At 31.9% G+C, this 18853-nt stretch overlaps 2 protein-coding genes across 3 annotated transcripts in view; both read right to left on the bottom strand.

The window, feature by feature from the left end:
- Positions 1-1335: 1335 nt before the first annotated feature.
- Positions 1336-7872, bottom strand: LOC134695962 (uncharacterized). The gene is made up of 3 exons (XM_063557469.1): positions 7003-7872; positions 2963-3030; positions 1336-1611 (listed from the first exon to the last, which is right to left on the bottom strand). Exons 1-3 carry the CDS (start codon positions 7452-7454, stop codon positions 1355-1357), a joined length of 777 nt encoding a protein of 258 aa, XP_063413539.1. The 5' UTR covers positions 7455-7872; the 3' UTR covers positions 1336-1354.
- A 6248-nt stretch (positions 7873-14120) lies between these two features.
- Positions 14121-18853, bottom strand: part of LOC134695940 (protein Hook homolog 3-like) — a 23325-nt gene continuing 18592 nt past the window's right edge. For both annotated transcript variants that reach the window (XM_063557435.1, XM_063557444.1), the window contains 2 exons: positions 18158-18229; positions 14121-17164 (listed from right to left, as the gene is read on the bottom strand). In XM_063557435.1, coding sequence (XP_063413505.1) covers positions 17024-17164; positions 18158-18229 — 213 coding nt within the window. In that variant the 3' untranslated portion in view covers positions 14121-17023. The remainder of the gene's footprint in view (positions 17165-18157; positions 18230-18853) is intronic.

Here is an 18853-nt window from a genome sequence, read left to right as displayed (position 1 = left end):
TACCACCAGAATACAATCCCAAAGACATAATACAACACCAAGGAAATACGAACTTTGTACGAAAGCTTAGTTTGGATATATTAGCAATTAGAAATTTACTACCTATCACCTTTGGTATGACAATAACAATAAAAGAATGTTTATAAGTTTTATTATATATTTTCTTTGTATAATAATAATGAATGAAGTGGAAGAAATGTAAGTTTTATCATCTTACACTTTCACAACATTACTTTGGTTTTCTATGTAACAGTTCGTTACAATTTCTGACCAGTTGAACAGTTTGGCTTAATAAAACAAAATGCGATTTGGTAAGAATTTTGAATAAACTGCAATAGGAACAGTCAAGTCATAGTTATATCAACACACGTATTAAACCAGAAATTTATGTATTCCGACAGTAACTGTTTTCAGTATCATATAACTTTTCATATATATTCTACATTTAACATCGTTTTTGTCCGTTTCGATTTTATCCTTAGGTGTTGTTTTTTTTTATAAAATAGGTGTAATTGAAAGTAAATAAACGATCTTTCCTCTAACAGAACCTCCCTATAGCAGGAACAATAGAACACATTCGAGTCCACCGTTTTTGTCGAATTGAGAGCTATGTTTGATGTCTTATTTGAAAATCTAATCGAACATTGTTTTGTATCCTATTGTTTGTAGCAAATAACAAACCTAATCTTTATTTATATCCAATTTTTTGTTTACCTGTAACGTTACTTTTTGTGGTGTTGATATATTCGTGTGACACTGTCTGTCCTGAGGTTTCTTGCATGCATTTGTACTGTATAACAAACCAGACTCAACTCATCATTTGTTTTTAAAATGTCCTGTGCCAAGCCAGGAATATGGCAGTTATTAACTAATAGTTCGTTCTATGTATGTATGTTGCATTGTCGTTTTTTTTGTTGTTGCACTTCAGTGTTTCTGCTGTTTTGTTGTTTTCCTCTTATAGTTGATGTGTTTCCTTCGGTTTTGGTCTGTTACTCAGATTATTTTGTTTTCTCTCAATCGATTAATGACTTTTAAACAGTGGTATACTATTTTTGCCTTTATTTACTACCTCTAAATCTAAATTCAAGAAACATTGATGTATTGTTATTACTGTTTACACACATTGCGGTATTATACTCTTGTTGTTTCCTATAACAGTAAGAAATTGCTTAAATCCATGTAATTTTTGGACTTATGTGAAAAGTGTTGTCTCGTTGGAAAACAAAGCACATCTACTTATTTTCCATTATATTCTGAACCTGATAGATGTGTTTTGTAAGATAACCTGGTAAACCAGTGAGTGTATGTGAAAAAAAGAAGGCGAAAAAAGAACGCTTAAGTCAATAAATATGTATTATAACATGAATGGAATTTTCTTTTTACAACTCCTGTCTCTAAAATGCATGACAATTGGATTCTTTATTCCTATATTCTCAAGGTCTGTATCTTTTAATTTGGAAAATTTAATTCCGTCAACATTTTTTTTGCTAAGTCTTTGCACTATATTGTCTTCAATACGCATGTACCGAAAGAATGTTGACATTTCTTCCACAGAAAATCCTTGTAGATCTCCATCTTTTGGAATTGTCAGTGGTTTGAGGTCTTGTATGGCTGAAATACAAGAAAAAAGTGTCACCATTAACTCCAAGAAAAAGTGTCACCATTAACTCCAAGAAAAAAGTGTCACCATTAACTCCAAGAAAAAAGTGTCACCATTAACTCCAAGAAAAAAGTGTCACCATTAACTCCAAGAAAAAAGTGTCACCATTAACTCCAAGAAAAAGTGTCACCATTAACTCCAAGAAAAAAGTGTCACCATTAACTCCAAGAAAAAAGTGTCACCATTAACTCCAAGAAAAAGTGTCACCATTAACTCCAAGAAAAAAGTGTCACCATTAACTACAAGAAAAAAGTGTCACCATTAACTCCAAGAAAAAAGTGTCACCATTAACTCCAAGAAAAAAGTGTCACCATTAACTCCAAGAAAAAAGTGTCACCATTAACTCCAAGAAAAAAGTGTCACCATTAACTCCAAGAAAAAAGTGTCACCATTAACTCCAAGAAAAAAGTGTCACCATTAACTCCAAGAAAAAGTGTCACCATTAACTCCAAGAAAAAAGTGTCACCATTAACTCCAAGAAAAAAGTGTCACCATTAACTCCAAGAAAAAAGTGTCACCATTAACTCCAAGAAAAAAGTGTCACCATTAACTCCAAGAAAAAAGTGTCACCATTAACTCGAAGAAAATAGGAACATTTTATGAAAACATTATTGGTATCGGTACACAAAGTTTATTTAAGATAACTATAACAAAGTGTTCATTTTCTTAAACGTAAATTGTAAATCTAACTCATTTTATTTTGATTTATCCATAAATATCCAAACATATATCGCTAGCCTATTGGTTTATTATGATTTATCCTACATCTCCTTTTGTTCATTTAAATAAACACAGATAAAATAGAAATTTACCCAATACTAAAATTGTCAAAATCATCACTTTTATGCCCCACTTACGATAATAGAGGGGCATTATGTTTTCTGACCTGTGCCCCCGTTTGTTCGTCTGTCTGTTCGTTCTTCCATTTGTCCGTCTGTCCCGATTAAGGTTAAAGTTTTTGGTCAAGGTATTTTTTTTATGAAGTTTAAGTCCCATCAACTTGAAACTTAATACACATGCTCCCTATCATATGATCTTTCTAATTCTAATGCCAAATTAGATTTTTGGCCCAAATTACATGGTTTACTGAACATAGAACATGATAGTGCGAGAGGGGCATCCGTGCACTTTGGACACATTCTTGTTTTTAAAATATTTTTTTAACTGTTATGTCCCGATATATTGACCCTTTTTATAGAATGCATATTCGAAATTTGGATCGTGTCGTCAATCTTGAAATATGAAAATATGAAAATATACATTTCAGAATCGTATTCTAACCTTCTATAAATACATTCTTACCTTCAGATGATAAAGACTGTATACTTTGTGACAACTCTTTTCTATGCTGAATCTTCTGTTGTAATGAACTGAAAGGAAAATTCAATAAACAGATAACGGTAAAGGTATTTTATTTGAAGTCTATTTTTTTATAGACTTTGCAAACCATTACATAAACAATAATACGTTGATGGCAATAATACTTTCCTCTTATTTATTAACTCTAGCGTCTATCCGACATCGTCCACCCTGCATAATGATCTTGTCTGTATTATGTTCTTACTGACTGTGCAGTCACACGAGATTCTTTTATCCTATTGACGCACGTAGTACTCAGATTGAAATACGTGCTATATCTTGACTGTTTTCAAATAAAGGCAACAGAAGTATACCAGTCAAAAGTCATAAATCAATTGAGACAAAACAAATCCCGGTTACAAACAAATACCGAGGAAAACACATCAACTATAAGAGGAAAACAAAAGAACAACAGGAACACCGAAGTGCGACAAAAAACAAACGTTGATATAACACACATAGAAACGAACTATTTGGTAAGAACTAACATATTACTGACTTGTACAGGACATTTTAAGGAAAAAATGGTGTATGGAACCTGGTTAAATGACGACATGCCAAACCTATTGCGGGTCTTTTAGCCATTTTTTCGTTTGATCATGTAGTTGTCCTTTTTTTCTTTTTATCGTTTTGATTAATGCCTTCTTGGTATCTTAAATGAATAGAAGCAATAGCAGTTCTTTAATGTTACAATCTGGTAAATCCGTAAACAAATCTAGGTATCTTATCCTATAAAATATAGGCAATAGAAGTTTATTGATGTTACAACCTAGTAAATCCCTATACAAATCTAAATATCTTAGCGTATAAAATAGAGGCAATAGAAGTTTATCGATGTTAGGTATCTTATCCTATTAAATAGAGGCAGTAGTAGGCTATCGATGTTATAATCCTGGTACCTTTGATAACTATTTACAATCTGGTAAATCCCTACACAAATCTAGGTATCTTATCCTATAAAATTGAGGCAATAGTAGTTTATCGATGTTACAATGTAGTAAATCCCTATGCTATATAAATCTAAGTAATTTATCCTATAAAATAGAGGCAATAGAAGTTTATCGATGTTACAATGTAGTAAATCCCTATGCTATATAAATCTAAGTAATTTATCCTATAAAATAGAGGTAATAATAGTTTATCGATGTTAAAATCAGTTAAATCCCTAAACAAATCTAGGTAGCTTTACCTATAGTTATCAAAGGTTCCAGGATAATAATTTAGTACGCCAGACGCGCGTTTTGTCTACATAAGACTCATCAGTGGCGCTCATATCGAAATATTTATAAAGCCAAACAAATACAAAGTTGAAGAGCATGAGCATTGAGAATCCAAAATTCAAAAAGTTTTGCCAAATACGGCTAAGGTATTCGTTTCTCGGAATCAGAATATTCTTAGTTTTTCGAAAAATTCAAAGTTTTGTAAACAGGAAATTTATAAAAATGACCACATTTTTGATATTCAGAATAGATGCAATAGCAGTCAATCGTACCTTTGATAACTATTTACACCACTAGGTCGATGCCACTGCTGGTGGACGTTTCGTCTCCGAGGTTTTCACCAGCCCAGTTGTCAGCACTTCGGTGTTGACATGAATACCAATTGTATGGTCATTTTAGTAAATTTATTGTTGACAAAACTTTTAATTTCTCGTAAAACTAAGGGTTTTCTTATCCATGAAAAGATTACCTTAGCCGTATTTGACACAACTTTTTGGAATTTTGGGTCCTCAATGCTTTTCAACATTGTACTTGTTTGGCTTTATAACTGATCGTCACTGATGTGTCTTTTGAAGACGAAACGCGCGTCTGGCGCGTGTGGCGCGTCTGGCATATTAAATTATAATCCTGGTACCTTTGATAACTGTTTTCGATGTCACAATCTGGCAAATCCCTATACAAACGATGTTTTTGAAATCTTTCTTGGAAGATAAACAGTATATGCAAATACCGTCAAAAAAAAAAGTCACAAAGATTTTTATTGGAAAATCCGTCAATACAAAAGATCATTGATGTTATTTGTTAACTGTACAAAAAACTATTGATTAACAAGTTTTAAAAATACATTTCACACACGCTTGTCACTCCTCTGTTAGTTAATTAACAAGTTTTAACAATATTAGATTTAGAAACTTGCCAAAATGTTACTGTTTTATCTCTTTACCCTTATTCTCATATATACAACATTGTGAGAAATTAGAATCCTACCTTTTATGTGGCATTTTCTCTCCCAATTAAATGAAAATAATTCAAAATTTTAAATACAAATTGTTTACTACAATGATCGATGATCCGATTGTAGAATTCAATGATCCTGATATTTCTTTGTCAGAGTAAATCTCTATAACATTTAAAACAGGTCGATTTACGCTGTTAGTCATTAACTAATTATACATAATGCCTTTAAAGGATTGTGATTCAGACTTTAAGTTCCAGTTTAAAGAGAGCCAACCTGCTTTTTTTTCCTAATTAAGAAATATTTTACTCCTTATTCACATCTATTCTTTTATAAAATGAGGTGTGAACTTTCTATGTCTCATCGTTTTTGTAATTTCGGGTTCCTGGCAACGTATCAGATACAAACAACGTTCATGAAATCATCAAGTTCTAAAAAATATATCGATATGGCAAAAGACGTAAGGAATGTGGCAGTTAATATATATTTCTTTTATTAATAACTTATAACAGTGCATACCTATTATATTGACTTTTTCGTATTTAAGTCATTGTGAAAACTGGAAGAAATCTTTTCTCAGATATTCATTACACAATTTTTCTAATTTAAATCTCATAAAACGAACAGTAAAATTGAAAGTAACTTCTAATTTCTTTTAAAAGGTTACATACATTTTACATATATAAAATAAAGAAATCTGGTATGATTGTCAATGAGACACTATATTCACCAAAATTCAAATGAACTTGATGTACACCATTGCTTGTATTAAGAAAATGTCAATTTAAAGTAGAAAAAACTTTAATATTAGTTTTGAAATATTTAAATAAAATAATTGTTTTGAGATCTAATGAGTAAAAAGTTGGTTGGATAACTGCAGAGATCCGCCGACAGGAAAACTTGCAAAGTTGGCAGATTGAGATTGGTGTCGAGCACACCTCGCCACAAGCAAGACAAGAGTTGATAGGCAAAGGATCAATGTAGATGAACTTTAGACTCCTCGGTCACATGAACCCCTCGAGAGGCGTCCGTTTGAGTTTGAAGCCGAGTCGGACAGGAATTTAGACGTTGAATTTGCTGCATTTTATACAGTAGATGACAAGTTCTCCACCCGTAAAATTATTTTAGATGATGCAGTAACTCCCCGACAGACAAATTTGTTTATAACAATATCCAGCCAACTGTTTGGTTTCAGAATGAAGCAATGACCACAAGAAGAAAATGGCTAATATCAGAAGTCCGTTGATATTGTATGCCCTGACAGATAAGGGAATGCTAAACACGTTGACTGAAATTTTAAGTTAAATCAAATGTTCAAATAATTGAACATATTTTTTAACAAGCTAACCTACAAAAAATCCTTGATACATTTAACAGATACACAAGAAGTATAATATATGAACACATGACATACTAATCGCGATCAAACTGCGATATTACACAGAATTAAATTTGAAAGGTACGATCACGCCAAGGTATACTGGAAGCCAAAAACAACAAGGTAAACAAAACAAAAATTAAAGGAACTAAATATATTTCAGAAAGAGGAATCGTTCATAACCTATAAATTGCAAAAATGACATACTGTTGCTTAGAAGTTTGAATGTAAAGATAAATCATGATACCATTTCCAATATGCAATACCAATAATTCTCTATTTAGAAGAAAGTAATAACGAGAAAAATAACATGTATGTATACTTCGAGAAAAAGATGTGTTGACTTTTAAAGGGATCATGATGAACACGAAAATACATGTAAATAAGTTATTGATATTATTTAACTGTTAAGATGATAATATAAACTAACCTTTCTTTACGATTAGGATGGGGTGATTTCTTTACTTTTTCATAATCAGGAATATCTTGCGGATGTAATCCATTTCGAATGTGATCAAGTTTGGCGTAACCACTGTCCGCTGAATCTTGTCTTGCTAGAAGTTCATAATTATTGTGCTGTTTTAAAGAAGCTGACCTGTCTTGTCGTAGAGGTGTAGACGATTGACTAGGATCAATTCCATTGGATTTCATTCGTTTTTCTAAATGATCCAATTGTTCGCCGGAAATTCTATATTTCGATAATTTACTATTACTGCTTTGAGAGCCTGATCTCTCAGCATTTGTTGAACCTCCATTTAGTCGTTCCTCTATAAGTTTCCACTGTTCATCAGATACGCGATATTTGTCCATTCGTTTGCTTTCATTACTGTCATTTTCTGGTTCATCACTTACTACTAGTCCATTGTCTCTTCTATATTCCATGTTTTATCCTGTGATTATGTCATGTGCAAACACAATCATTCTAAGATAATTTATTCACATCCGTGAAGTCAGCAGCTTAATCACAAAATCAAATATTTAAACTATATAACGGTTGTGTTGCATACATAATTTTTCTTCAGTACAAATCATTCAAAAGGTATGAAAAACTATCCTTTCAAAACATAATGCGTTAAAATACATACGCGATCAATAAAGTTAAACTATATAACAATGCTAACGTCGTGATTTATGTACCTTTATAAGTGCTACAATTGTCATCGAATTTTAAAAGTGAAAATAATAGGTTCACTTTGTTCTTCTTATGAAAATCAATAACTCAAAAGGCTTGAGACACTAATACAAGACGTTATTATTTTAGTTTTTGATCTTCTTTATATAGAACAAGGTAATCAAACGTGAAAATCACACTACAAGTGTAGGCATATTTCAGTGCATTTTTAAATATACCAACTGATGCATAAAGATTACTTACGGGACACAAAGCACTCCAATATTATCTATCTATTTATCTGGCACTATATTGGTGGTCTAATAATTTTAGTAAATATTAACTAGAAAATAGAAAAGGTGCCATCAGATATGTCTGTGATATAATGTAAAAGGAATTGGTATGCACTTTTAAGTAGTAATAATGTAAAACATTCTGGCAAGATAACTACATGAAGTTTAACGTATTACTGAAAGTTCTGAATGATATTAAGAAGTTGGCACACTAATGCTAGTAACTCAATGTATATGAAATTAAAGAAGGAACAATAGATGGCTGAACCGTAATACTACTCAAAGGGACCATGGTTTTGAAACATTGACACCACATTATTAAGAACACACTTTTTGGAATTTCGGATCCTCAATGCTCTTCAACTTTGTACTTGTTTGGCTTTATGAATATTTTAATATGAGCGTCACTGATGAGTCTTATGTAGACGAAACGCGCGTCTGGCGTACTAAATTATAATCCTGGTACCTTTGATAACTAATTTCAATTCTTTACTGAACAATTCAAAGTATTTTTTGTGTAAACTGAAGACCAGAAATTATCCTGTTGTCAAAGCATCATTTGCTTGTAAAGCACAATGTTTAAAGAACAACTGCACTGTCGTCTATGTATTCTATATCATACCTATGATGCATCGCATGATATTGAAGTTCGGTAATTTTGTTATTTTACTTTTTACATATCTCAGTTTATACAATATGCTTGTTATACTATTAGGTATTTATAAACATGGGTTTGCTCCTTACAAAAAAAAATTTCTCCAACTCAGCTGTGACTACATAGGTTTAAGTTTTAATATTGCTCTTCAAATTCGCATTGATTTTGCGGTTCAACTGTTTTGAATCGATGTAACATCAGATATGACTTGAGTCAGAAGTGTAGACGCTAATGGTTATGATAACCCCAAAAGCTTAGTTGCAATAAAGAGATATTACCATAAAAAGCTACATATTCACCGACAGTGTGCTGTTATACCTTCAAAAGACTGTCTGTTCCGTTATGCGACGACTTTGATTCATCTCTGAAGTCGTCCTGATAAAAAAAACTGAACTACATAACAGTTTCAGCCAGTAAATGTCCAGTTACTACAAAAAACCCAGCTTCATTCGTGACATTAAAATTTCCACAAACCCGTGAAACAACAAATAAAGTCAGAGAAAGCCTGTATATTTTTATCCTCTTTTATACAATTGACGCTTGATATTTACCATACAACATCAGTGAAATCAGTGAAACATCAGATACATGTTATAGACAAGAGTTCATAGAAAAATACCATCTTCAATTAAACAAGACGTCATTTATTATCTTTAAAAATACTTACAGATGGATTTCTTAGTTCTCATGGTATTAAAAAATAGTTTAAGGTAGGAAAAAATAAGATAATCTGTGAATAGTTTGTTTTTATAAACTCAAGCGGTGTATACGAAAAGATTCGTGCTCTCCAAGATTAATTAGAAGATCGATTAATTACTCGATTCATTCAGAGAAAAGATTATTTCAGTGTCATCGATTTAAAAAGCGGTTACCAGCAGATGTATATTGATATCGAGTGACAAATAAAGGCAACAGAAGTATACCGCTGTTCAAAACTCATAAATCCATGGACAAAAAACAAAATAGGGGCAACAAACCAAAACCGAGGGGCATTAAATATAAGAGTCACTTGCGTTTACTTGTTGGTCCGTTTGGATTAAACAAATGTATTCTTATGTCATTTGTTTTGTTCAACAGTTCAGCATAGTGTCAGCAGATCATTTTGTGGATAGATTAATACCTTTACATGAACATTTGCTTAATCTATGTTGATGATGTTATCATTTCCCAAACTTTAAACATATAAATAGATTACAACAAGTGTTCACTCAAAATCAAGCAACGGGATTAAAATTTCACTGGATTAATATTCTTTTGGTATGGAGTGTCAGTCATATTTGCTCGAACGTGTTGGTCATATATCAGATTGCTCGGCCACCGAATAACTTGTCAGCGCCAATAAAGAAAAGTAAAAAGGGCATGCTGATGATATCTTCTGGAGCAGCACGTCCACCAGCACAAGATGAGTATGCACTTAGGAAAAGTAAGCCTACTTACACTTACTGGTGATTATACCACGAACAGATAGCTGACGATAATCTCTAGAACAGTTATTCCGCCAGCACTGGCTCCCGATACTCTGCAGATGCCCATCAACTAACTGATGATATCAGACCCCAAATATTTATTAATGATATTCTCGTGAAAGCCCAGCAGCAACAGCTGATGATTTTCTCAGAATTCCATCTGCACTAGCTAATGATATCCTCGGTACCATTGAGCCCAACCGCCCTAGTTGATAGTGACACCGGGAGGAATATCAGTAGCAAATGGTTCTTTCAGAAAGTTCTAACACAGATGATGAAACATTCGGGAATATTTGGTCCACACGCACTAGTTGGTAATAACCACAGGAAGGAGTATTCAGATATCATCACTAGCTAGTGGTAATCTCAGGAATAACACCCAAGCCAATTTCAAAGAATACTACAGCTAACCCAACTAAACTATTCCAACTGCCAATCGATCGATTCATAACTGTAGGTTGGAGCACATGCACCATCGTCCCAGATTATAAGAAAGGTGAAAAAGATTCGTCAAAAAGCTCCTCGACATCAATTACATGTAAGCTACTACAGCACACAGTCTGCAGTTCAGTTAAGTGCACTTCGACTGAAACAAGATACTACTAGTCTGCAATAAACAAGAAGGGTTCAGAACAAAGCGATCATTTTCAAGCTGCTAATAACTATACATGACATAGTCATCATTCTGCTAGATTTTACCAAGGCCTGTGATAAGGTAGCACATGCCCAACTTCTTAAAAATTATTGACTTCTATGGAGTCATAGCTATTCAATCGAATGACTCGCATGGATAAGCAATAACTATCCGACAAAAGATCCGTGAAAATCACAAGTCTGACCCTCTTGGTGTGGTTTCATGAATACCCCAGATACTGTGATAGGTGGTTTCTTATGAGATGGGGCTTAAACTAACAATTTTCCAGAAGCACCATTATCCGCTTCACTGCCTGCCAATGACTGTAAACTGATCCTCACATTGATGCAAAAAATGTCTAGTCTCGTTTAAAGAATGAGAATGGAAGTGGCTAATGTGTTTCCAGCCAGGAAAGAGTATTTATCTGCGTCTCACATCAACATCAACACCCAATGTCCTACTATACATTGACACATTCTAATGCAACAGCGTTTGTAACGTTCATTTTGATTGGATAACGCCACTTTCTTACATGGCATCAATTGACAATTTATGTTATGGGACGAACGCGCAAGCGCAGACGGCATTTGACAGATTTTAAATACATGTTTTAACGTTGTTTTCTGTCAGTTTCATTAGAATGGAGATAACAATATTGTATTTTAAGCTCCGACGGCATCAATTTTGGATTTGATGGTCACAAATACCCGTTTACTGTCTCCGCTAACGCGTCGCCAGTAAACTTAATCTGCGATCATCAAATCCCCAATTGATGCCGTCGGAGCTTAAAATACAATACAGTTATCTCCTAAATTTAGAAATAATAAACATCGGGAATAACCTTTGGCTAACAAAGACCTGAATAGGCCAAAACACATCAACCAGACCATCGACTTAACTTAAAAGACACCTGGCTTCTTGAGGAGAAATTTGGGCTAGTGTACTACAGTAAATATTCCACCCTAGTAAGACCGAACCTAGAATAAGCTTCTCTAGTATAAGACCCACTTCAAATTACCATCATACAAGATATTGATCAAGTGTAGATACTTTGTCTATAGCTTCTATCAAGCAAACACTCTAAGATGTGAAGCAGCATTTAGACCAACTTCAGTGGTAATAGCTCCAGCAAAGGTGTTGGGAACAGAGTTTGGTGCTGTCTCATAAGTTCAAACAATAGTTGTTTATCATATATCCAGCCCAATGCACAAGGTAACAGTAGGACCAAAAATAACAAATTAAAGGCAAGCTAAACTCAGAAGAGACATCTAATATCATGCCTTCTTACCGAGAACAACAAGTGAATGGAACAAATTACTAGAATATGAAGCGGAATCATAATGGGCTTTAGGGACACAATGAACCCCATCTCCTAGATAATGTCATATGCCAACTAGACAGCAGGATACCGGTATTTGGTGTATATAGATGTAAGTACATATTTACTGATTTTTCGGTATATTATATCCACTTTTCCTGTACTTTTGGTCAAATGAGTGGTCAGTTTATTGTGACTGGGAAAAGAAGAAATAACGTCCCTAGCACTATCTAATGATGAGCTCAATGAACATTGAGTACACCTGTACTAGCTAATGTTATCCTCAAAGACAATAGTTTCCCTTAATCAGCTGATGATACCTTTGAGAAGAGTAGGTTCATCAATATTGTAAATTGTGATGTTGAAACAAGTCATACTGGTTTTTCTGTACTGATAGTACTTTTTTAAAGATGTTTTTCAACAAGAAAACTTACAACCAGAAGTTTGGAATGCACTGCAATGTATTACAGGGTGTTGTTAAAAAACTAAAGGGAGCTTGAAAACTAAAGTAACCAATGTTTTAATTATCTGAGTTTAAATATATTTGGTCAAGAGATAGTTAAATGACAGCATTACAACTCATTAAGATCGGACCAATCCATAACAACAAAGTAATATTCATAAAAACTGGTTTATTATAACAATTGACATTTGTATTAAAATACAATATAAAATAGTCCTTTCCCATTTATAGTCAAATCATTCATCTAAATTCACTTCAATAATGGTAACTAAATTAATAATGCGTTCTAAAATGTGCAAAACAAATACCCTTTCTATGTCCTGAACACAGAAAAGTGAGAGATTTATTGCCATTTAGTGAGCAAACTGAAAGAGGATTCCACAGGTAAATCTAACTTTACTTGGGAGTGATTGACAGTGTCCCTCCAAAGTCTCAGTCCCTGACCCCTATACTATTGTGGTCTCTGTCAACAATGACCACACACATCCATATCATAAAGCACTGGACATTATAAGTGAAAGCAGCGTATTTAAAAGTGATTAGAATATTAATATAGCACATATAAAATGCAGATAAAGCACAAATTTGTTATTGAACACATGTAAATAAACCTAAAGGTACAATATGATTCATGAATTAAGATAAGTTTTGTTTTCATACAATTCACAGATGTCTACAGCATATTATGTTCATTTGCTCTAAATCTAGTTTGGTTAGTATATTTTCCTTAGAATTTATCTGGTATCTATGATGAGTTTATTTATGTTCTACTTTATAATAAAATGCTAAAGAAAAGATATAAAAATAATGCCATCAACATTCCTGGGATAAACATTTTTTTAAAATAACCAGTATAACAAAATTGTTCCTATAAATCCTAAAAAAAATATCTATTTCTAATTTCATTTTCGGGAAGAAATGGTGACTCATCTAAATGACATTTCCTTAACCCTTACCATGCGGTGCCCGTCTTTTGACGGGTGGACCCTAATAACCGTTATTTGGCTCCAATGGCGTTCCATACTTTTAGAAGTCCACTTTATGATACTTATTTTGAAAGTTATGTATGTCCCGTCAACCTGAGGCTATCCATATTCACGTTTCTCATGTATAAGTAGCATTTTGAGCACAAATACGGACTTGGAAAATTGAAATTGGCTAAAACTCGGTTTTCTGGAGGGGTAGGCTTCACATCTGTATCTTACACAAGGAGTTCAGAGGCATAAAACTGGCAAAGATAGTGCAAACTCACGGCCATATAACTTCTGATCATTATTATTATTGAAATACGCATAGGAAACAACTACTTCCGGTTTTGGGTCCATTCGAAGTCCAAAATCGGCAAAAATCGTGAAATTCGGTATTTTGGGTCCAAATGACCTTCTGTAGACTGATGAATCAAGATCAGATTCACTCCGATCTAACAACTGTTGGGGTCAATTTGTTCACAAGGGTCCACTCCACACGTAGGCTACAGCTGGATACCTTAACCAGCAACCCTGGGCCTTCTGGGTTAAGAGAAGGGGTGAAAAATCGGCAAAATTGACGCTTTTTGCATCTAATGACCCTCTTTGGGGCAAATTCCCGCAAAAAAAATATTTTTTCTAAAAAAATTATATTTCTACAAAACTGTCAACGTTGCATTAGAAAGAGTTTGTTTAAAATATTTTAACAAAGAAACACAATGTTTAAAAGAATATATTGTTTTCTTGCAAATCTCATGGATGACAAATCAAGACATTTTAAAATCTAAAATTTTATTCAAACAATTGACCTCTATGATAGAACCAATTGAATTATCAAAAATAAACTGATGGAATTTAAATAAGCAAATAATGTCCTTTTAACTTATTACACATTACACTGAAGCAAAGATCAGGATTTTTTTTCACCTAATTTCGGTCATTTTGATACAACTTAAAAGTTGATGCCCTTTTTCGGAAAAATATTGTCAAAATCATATAAGTTTTACTGCATGAGTATGCTCATACTCATATACTTAGCATCAACAAACTTGTTTAACTGTAGCATTGCATTTACTTTATTAATTTTCTTACCATTTTCCCACTGTGACTAAAGACATAACTTCATAAATAGATATGAAGTTTCAAGCCAGATAAAAATGTGGTAGAATTCAAATTTGGATGTTTTTAGATGTATATCAATTATATCTGATTTGAATTTTTTTTAATATGCAATTGGCCCTTTGACTATAAAAACAGGGAATCACTCCTAAGGAGAGTTGTATACCCATATATAAAATGATGTCGAAAAGTCAACGATTTGCTTAGGGGAATGCTCAATGTAGAAAAGTATGTGATACACAGATATTGAATATTTATTGAAAATTCAGATCACTGGATTTTAGAGCAGTTGCTTAAAATACAGTGCAAATGGACAGATGAATTCAATGAAACTTTGATAATTTATCATTCCATTGCACTAAGTGGGGTTAAATAAATATAAGCATGGGATAAATACAGTCTTTTATAGTGGCAGTTAGTAAATATATCAAATGCATTGTTTTCTATACTGATAAGTGTGTTAGTAATATGATTATAAATGTTTTTAGTTATTTACAATATAAGCCATTTGTTATAAGTTGGATATGATCTATGTGTATATACAAAACGACAAAATAAATACATCTACTCGAGATTCATCCTTATGTATACAACACAATGTTATCATGAGTGTATTAATAATGTATCAATACTCAAAAAAATTAGCGACATCATTATTAAAAATGGTCCTTGAGTAACAAAACATCTTTTTTTTATATATTTAACAAAAAACATATGTCACTGACATTTCTACTTTTAATTAAAAATTATTTGCTACATGTGCTACATTTTTAGAAATTTTATTTGGATCTTCTACTTGTACAATATTTGTGAATTTATTTGGATCTGCTACATGAACTATATAACAGAAAGTATCTGATATAATAAATATGTCTTTATGAATATCAAAAACATATCTACTGGTAAGTCATTGTTATTAAAATATTTACAAAAAGTACATGCCAGTTTCTGTGAAAATGAGTAAATGTTTAGTTTTTCCTATCATACTGGAGAGGCAAGGTATTCTGTAATTAAAAAGCATACCTATGTGACTTTCGTAAATGAGGCAAAGTTGGCACAGACGAATTGACTACAAAAATATGTTTTCTAAAATAAAATAATAAGTTTTGAAGTTAAATATAGAAATATATATCAGCAAAATTCTAATTAATATGCTACTAGGACAACATAAACCCTTGTCTATACAACCATTTTGATATTTTATGACTAGAGAAAATCTATTTACAGTGATGGCAGTTATAGTTTTATATATGTATATCTCTCTCTCGTCCATATCACAAATATGCAAATCACAGTTATTGAATATCATTATAAATATATTACACACTTTGACAAATAAAAACCTTTTTATTCATATCTTGGCTAATACTTAAACATTTGCTTAGTTAAACTGAGTATTTAAAATGTGTGTCTTGTCTTTTTAGTTACATAAGTGACAATAATGGAGCTTAACTTTTCACTTAAAACACATAGCATATATCAAACGAATTTTTATCATAAAATACTTTCCATACAATTTAAGATTAGGATTGTTGTTCAAAATTAAGATATTGTAAAAGATATAATTAAGGCAGATTCTAGCTACATATGAATTAACACTTGACTACTATGGATTGAATAATAGTTGATACATATAAACAAAACTGACAAATAAGGATGAATAATATTCTAAATCAAACATTACAAACACCAAAACCAGAGAATACAAATATTTACTTTTTTTTTAAAGTTGAAATTGAATATTTTCTACACTTTTCACCTATCAAATAGTTATAGAGAAAGCGTAATAGCTAACTATAAGAGGCTAACTTCCTTCTGTTCATTTCTTCCAAATGAACATTTGAAGAATTTTGAGAAATATTTGAAAAATAAATCTATGTATAATGATATTTTTACTTTCACAACAGTTTAGTATAAACAAATCACAGCAAAATCTGACATACATAACAGATGACATACAAATGAAGAAAAAAATGGGTTTAAAAAAACTGACACAATATCATTCAATGTTGATGTTTCCTTAAAAAGTATCTAAGACTTAAATAGACATTATCATTTTAATATCTTTTAAAAACTATATCTTATGACGGTATAATATTTTTGGTTATACCAATTAAAATTACAATAGTGTTCTCTGTGATTGACAGACATTCAATCACATCAGTTGCGTTTATCATTACAAAAAAAAACTAACTTTGCCCTAATGTTTATATTATTAATGATAACTTGTTAAAACTAATAAAATATTTGTTAATGACACAAATCTAAGCATTGGTCATCTTTGCAGGTTTCATGCAGTTTCTTCTATTCTATGAAAAAAATGAAATGACCTTAGGGAAAACAAAAATATATGACCTTGACTCTTATGAGGTATAAATACAGTATGTTATAAATAGATTGCACATGTCATTAAAAGGCTATAGAGTTTCATCGAGATGAATTCGTGTGAGCATTTGGTATAGACTGAGTTCGTCGTGAATTAATTTGTCGTTGGCGAGCTAAGAAGGACATGCCATTGGTACTGTTGTTAAGTCGCTCTTCTGTTGCTTGTCTGTGTAATTGAAAGCCCTACAAATAAAATAACAGTTAATAAATATCTCTTATTATTTTTGCTTAAAGGAGCACTAGCTACGATATATATAAAAAAATAAAGTATGATTTTTTTTAGATTAATCATTAATTAAATTGGAATAATGAAATAATAATTTGCTTTTAGCAATCAATTTGCTTTATTTTTGTTGAAATAAGCGATTATACATAATTTTTGACTGATTCACTTGCAAGTGAAAACGTCATCATCATTCTAACCGGTATTCATGTGAACTTCAATTTAACCCCTAGCTAGAGACTGACAACGCATGCATTGTACGTGAACTGGTTATTTAAAGAAAAAAAATGTCAACAATGAAAGTGAAACTACGGTAAATCATTTGATTACTAATTCGATCCACATAAATTATTCTTATACGGTTAAAAACAATGAGAAACTTATATTTTTAATCTATAAATTCAAATCAAACAGACCTATAAAAATCCAATTGCACGTGCTGGTTTAACCTATTCATATCTTTATTTGTGTTTACATCGCTTATATGGTCATCTGAGGTCAAATCGATAGTTAATTAGATGGCATCTGGATTTAAATACACACGAAACGAACCTACATATCATCTACCCCATGCTTTGTAAACTGTTTATTTTAAACGTTTGATAGATTGGATAAATGTTTTACATTGTAATTAATCAATTATGAGAATTTGAGTCAAATTGGTGACCATGAATTTGACAGCTAGTGCCCCTTTAAATGTAACAAAGCAAATAGTATAATTACCAACATTGCAATATTGATATCAAGTACTTTACAGATGTTAAAAGACAAGGAGGCTTTATTTGTTTTTTTAAACTATTAATACTTAATACAAAACAGATATTCATTAATGATTTTAGCATCCATACTTTCTGCATTCAACATTCTGCAACATTTTATGCAATCAAGACAAAAAAAACCACTATTTGTCAAATTTGTTTAATGTCATATATAGACATTTTAAGCATACTTACTAAATTATACCATGAAGATACCATATACTTCTCTTCTTCTTCTCGTATAAGTCTGGATTTCTTGTTTTCTTCCTGTAAATAAAAAAACAAATCTTGCTTTTAATTATTGTGATAATTTTCAGATTGAGTTTATATAAAGAAGAGTTTTTAATTTTTACTGTAAATTTAGGTACAGAAGAGTTCAGTGTTCAATATACTAGTTGAAATCTGCCTTATGTTGATGTGGTACTTCTGAGTCAGTGCTGGCTTGAGTTATCAATGTTTTGCCAATGAGGTTATTAGATGCAAATGATATATCTTTTGTAGTCTGTTGTATTTATTTCCTAATTCACTGGCGATTTAGAGCTTGATATATTGTGGATACACTTGTCTAGATGTTTACCTCTAGATTCTGTTTATATGATAGGCTTTTGTTTCATAAATGTAAACGATACATCTCTTATTTTTATGTAAATCCCTGTCATCACATGAATGTCAGCTTAAATAAAATTGGCATATACACTGCATGTCAATGAATTGTTGATTTCACCTACATATCATTAAGTAATATTATCCTGGGCTAAATAATCCTTTTTAACATTGCAAAGACTGTATTTCCCATTTAATAATTTTTTGTTGTTTTCTTGTGTCTAGTAAAAAAACAGATTGATAATAAGTGTTCACACAGCTGTTTATTGACTCATGAAGTTTAAACCA

This window comes from Mytilus trossulus, chromosome 1, assembly GCF_036588685.1.
Source record: "Mytilus trossulus isolate FHL-02 chromosome 1, PNRI_Mtr1.1.1.hap1, whole genome shotgun sequence".
Lineage (NCBI taxonomy): Eukaryota > Metazoa > Mollusca > Bivalvia > Mytilida > Mytilidae > Mytilus > Mytilus trossulus.
Note: the sequence above shows the minus strand (reverse complement) of the source record. Positions and strands in the feature narration are given on the sequence as shown.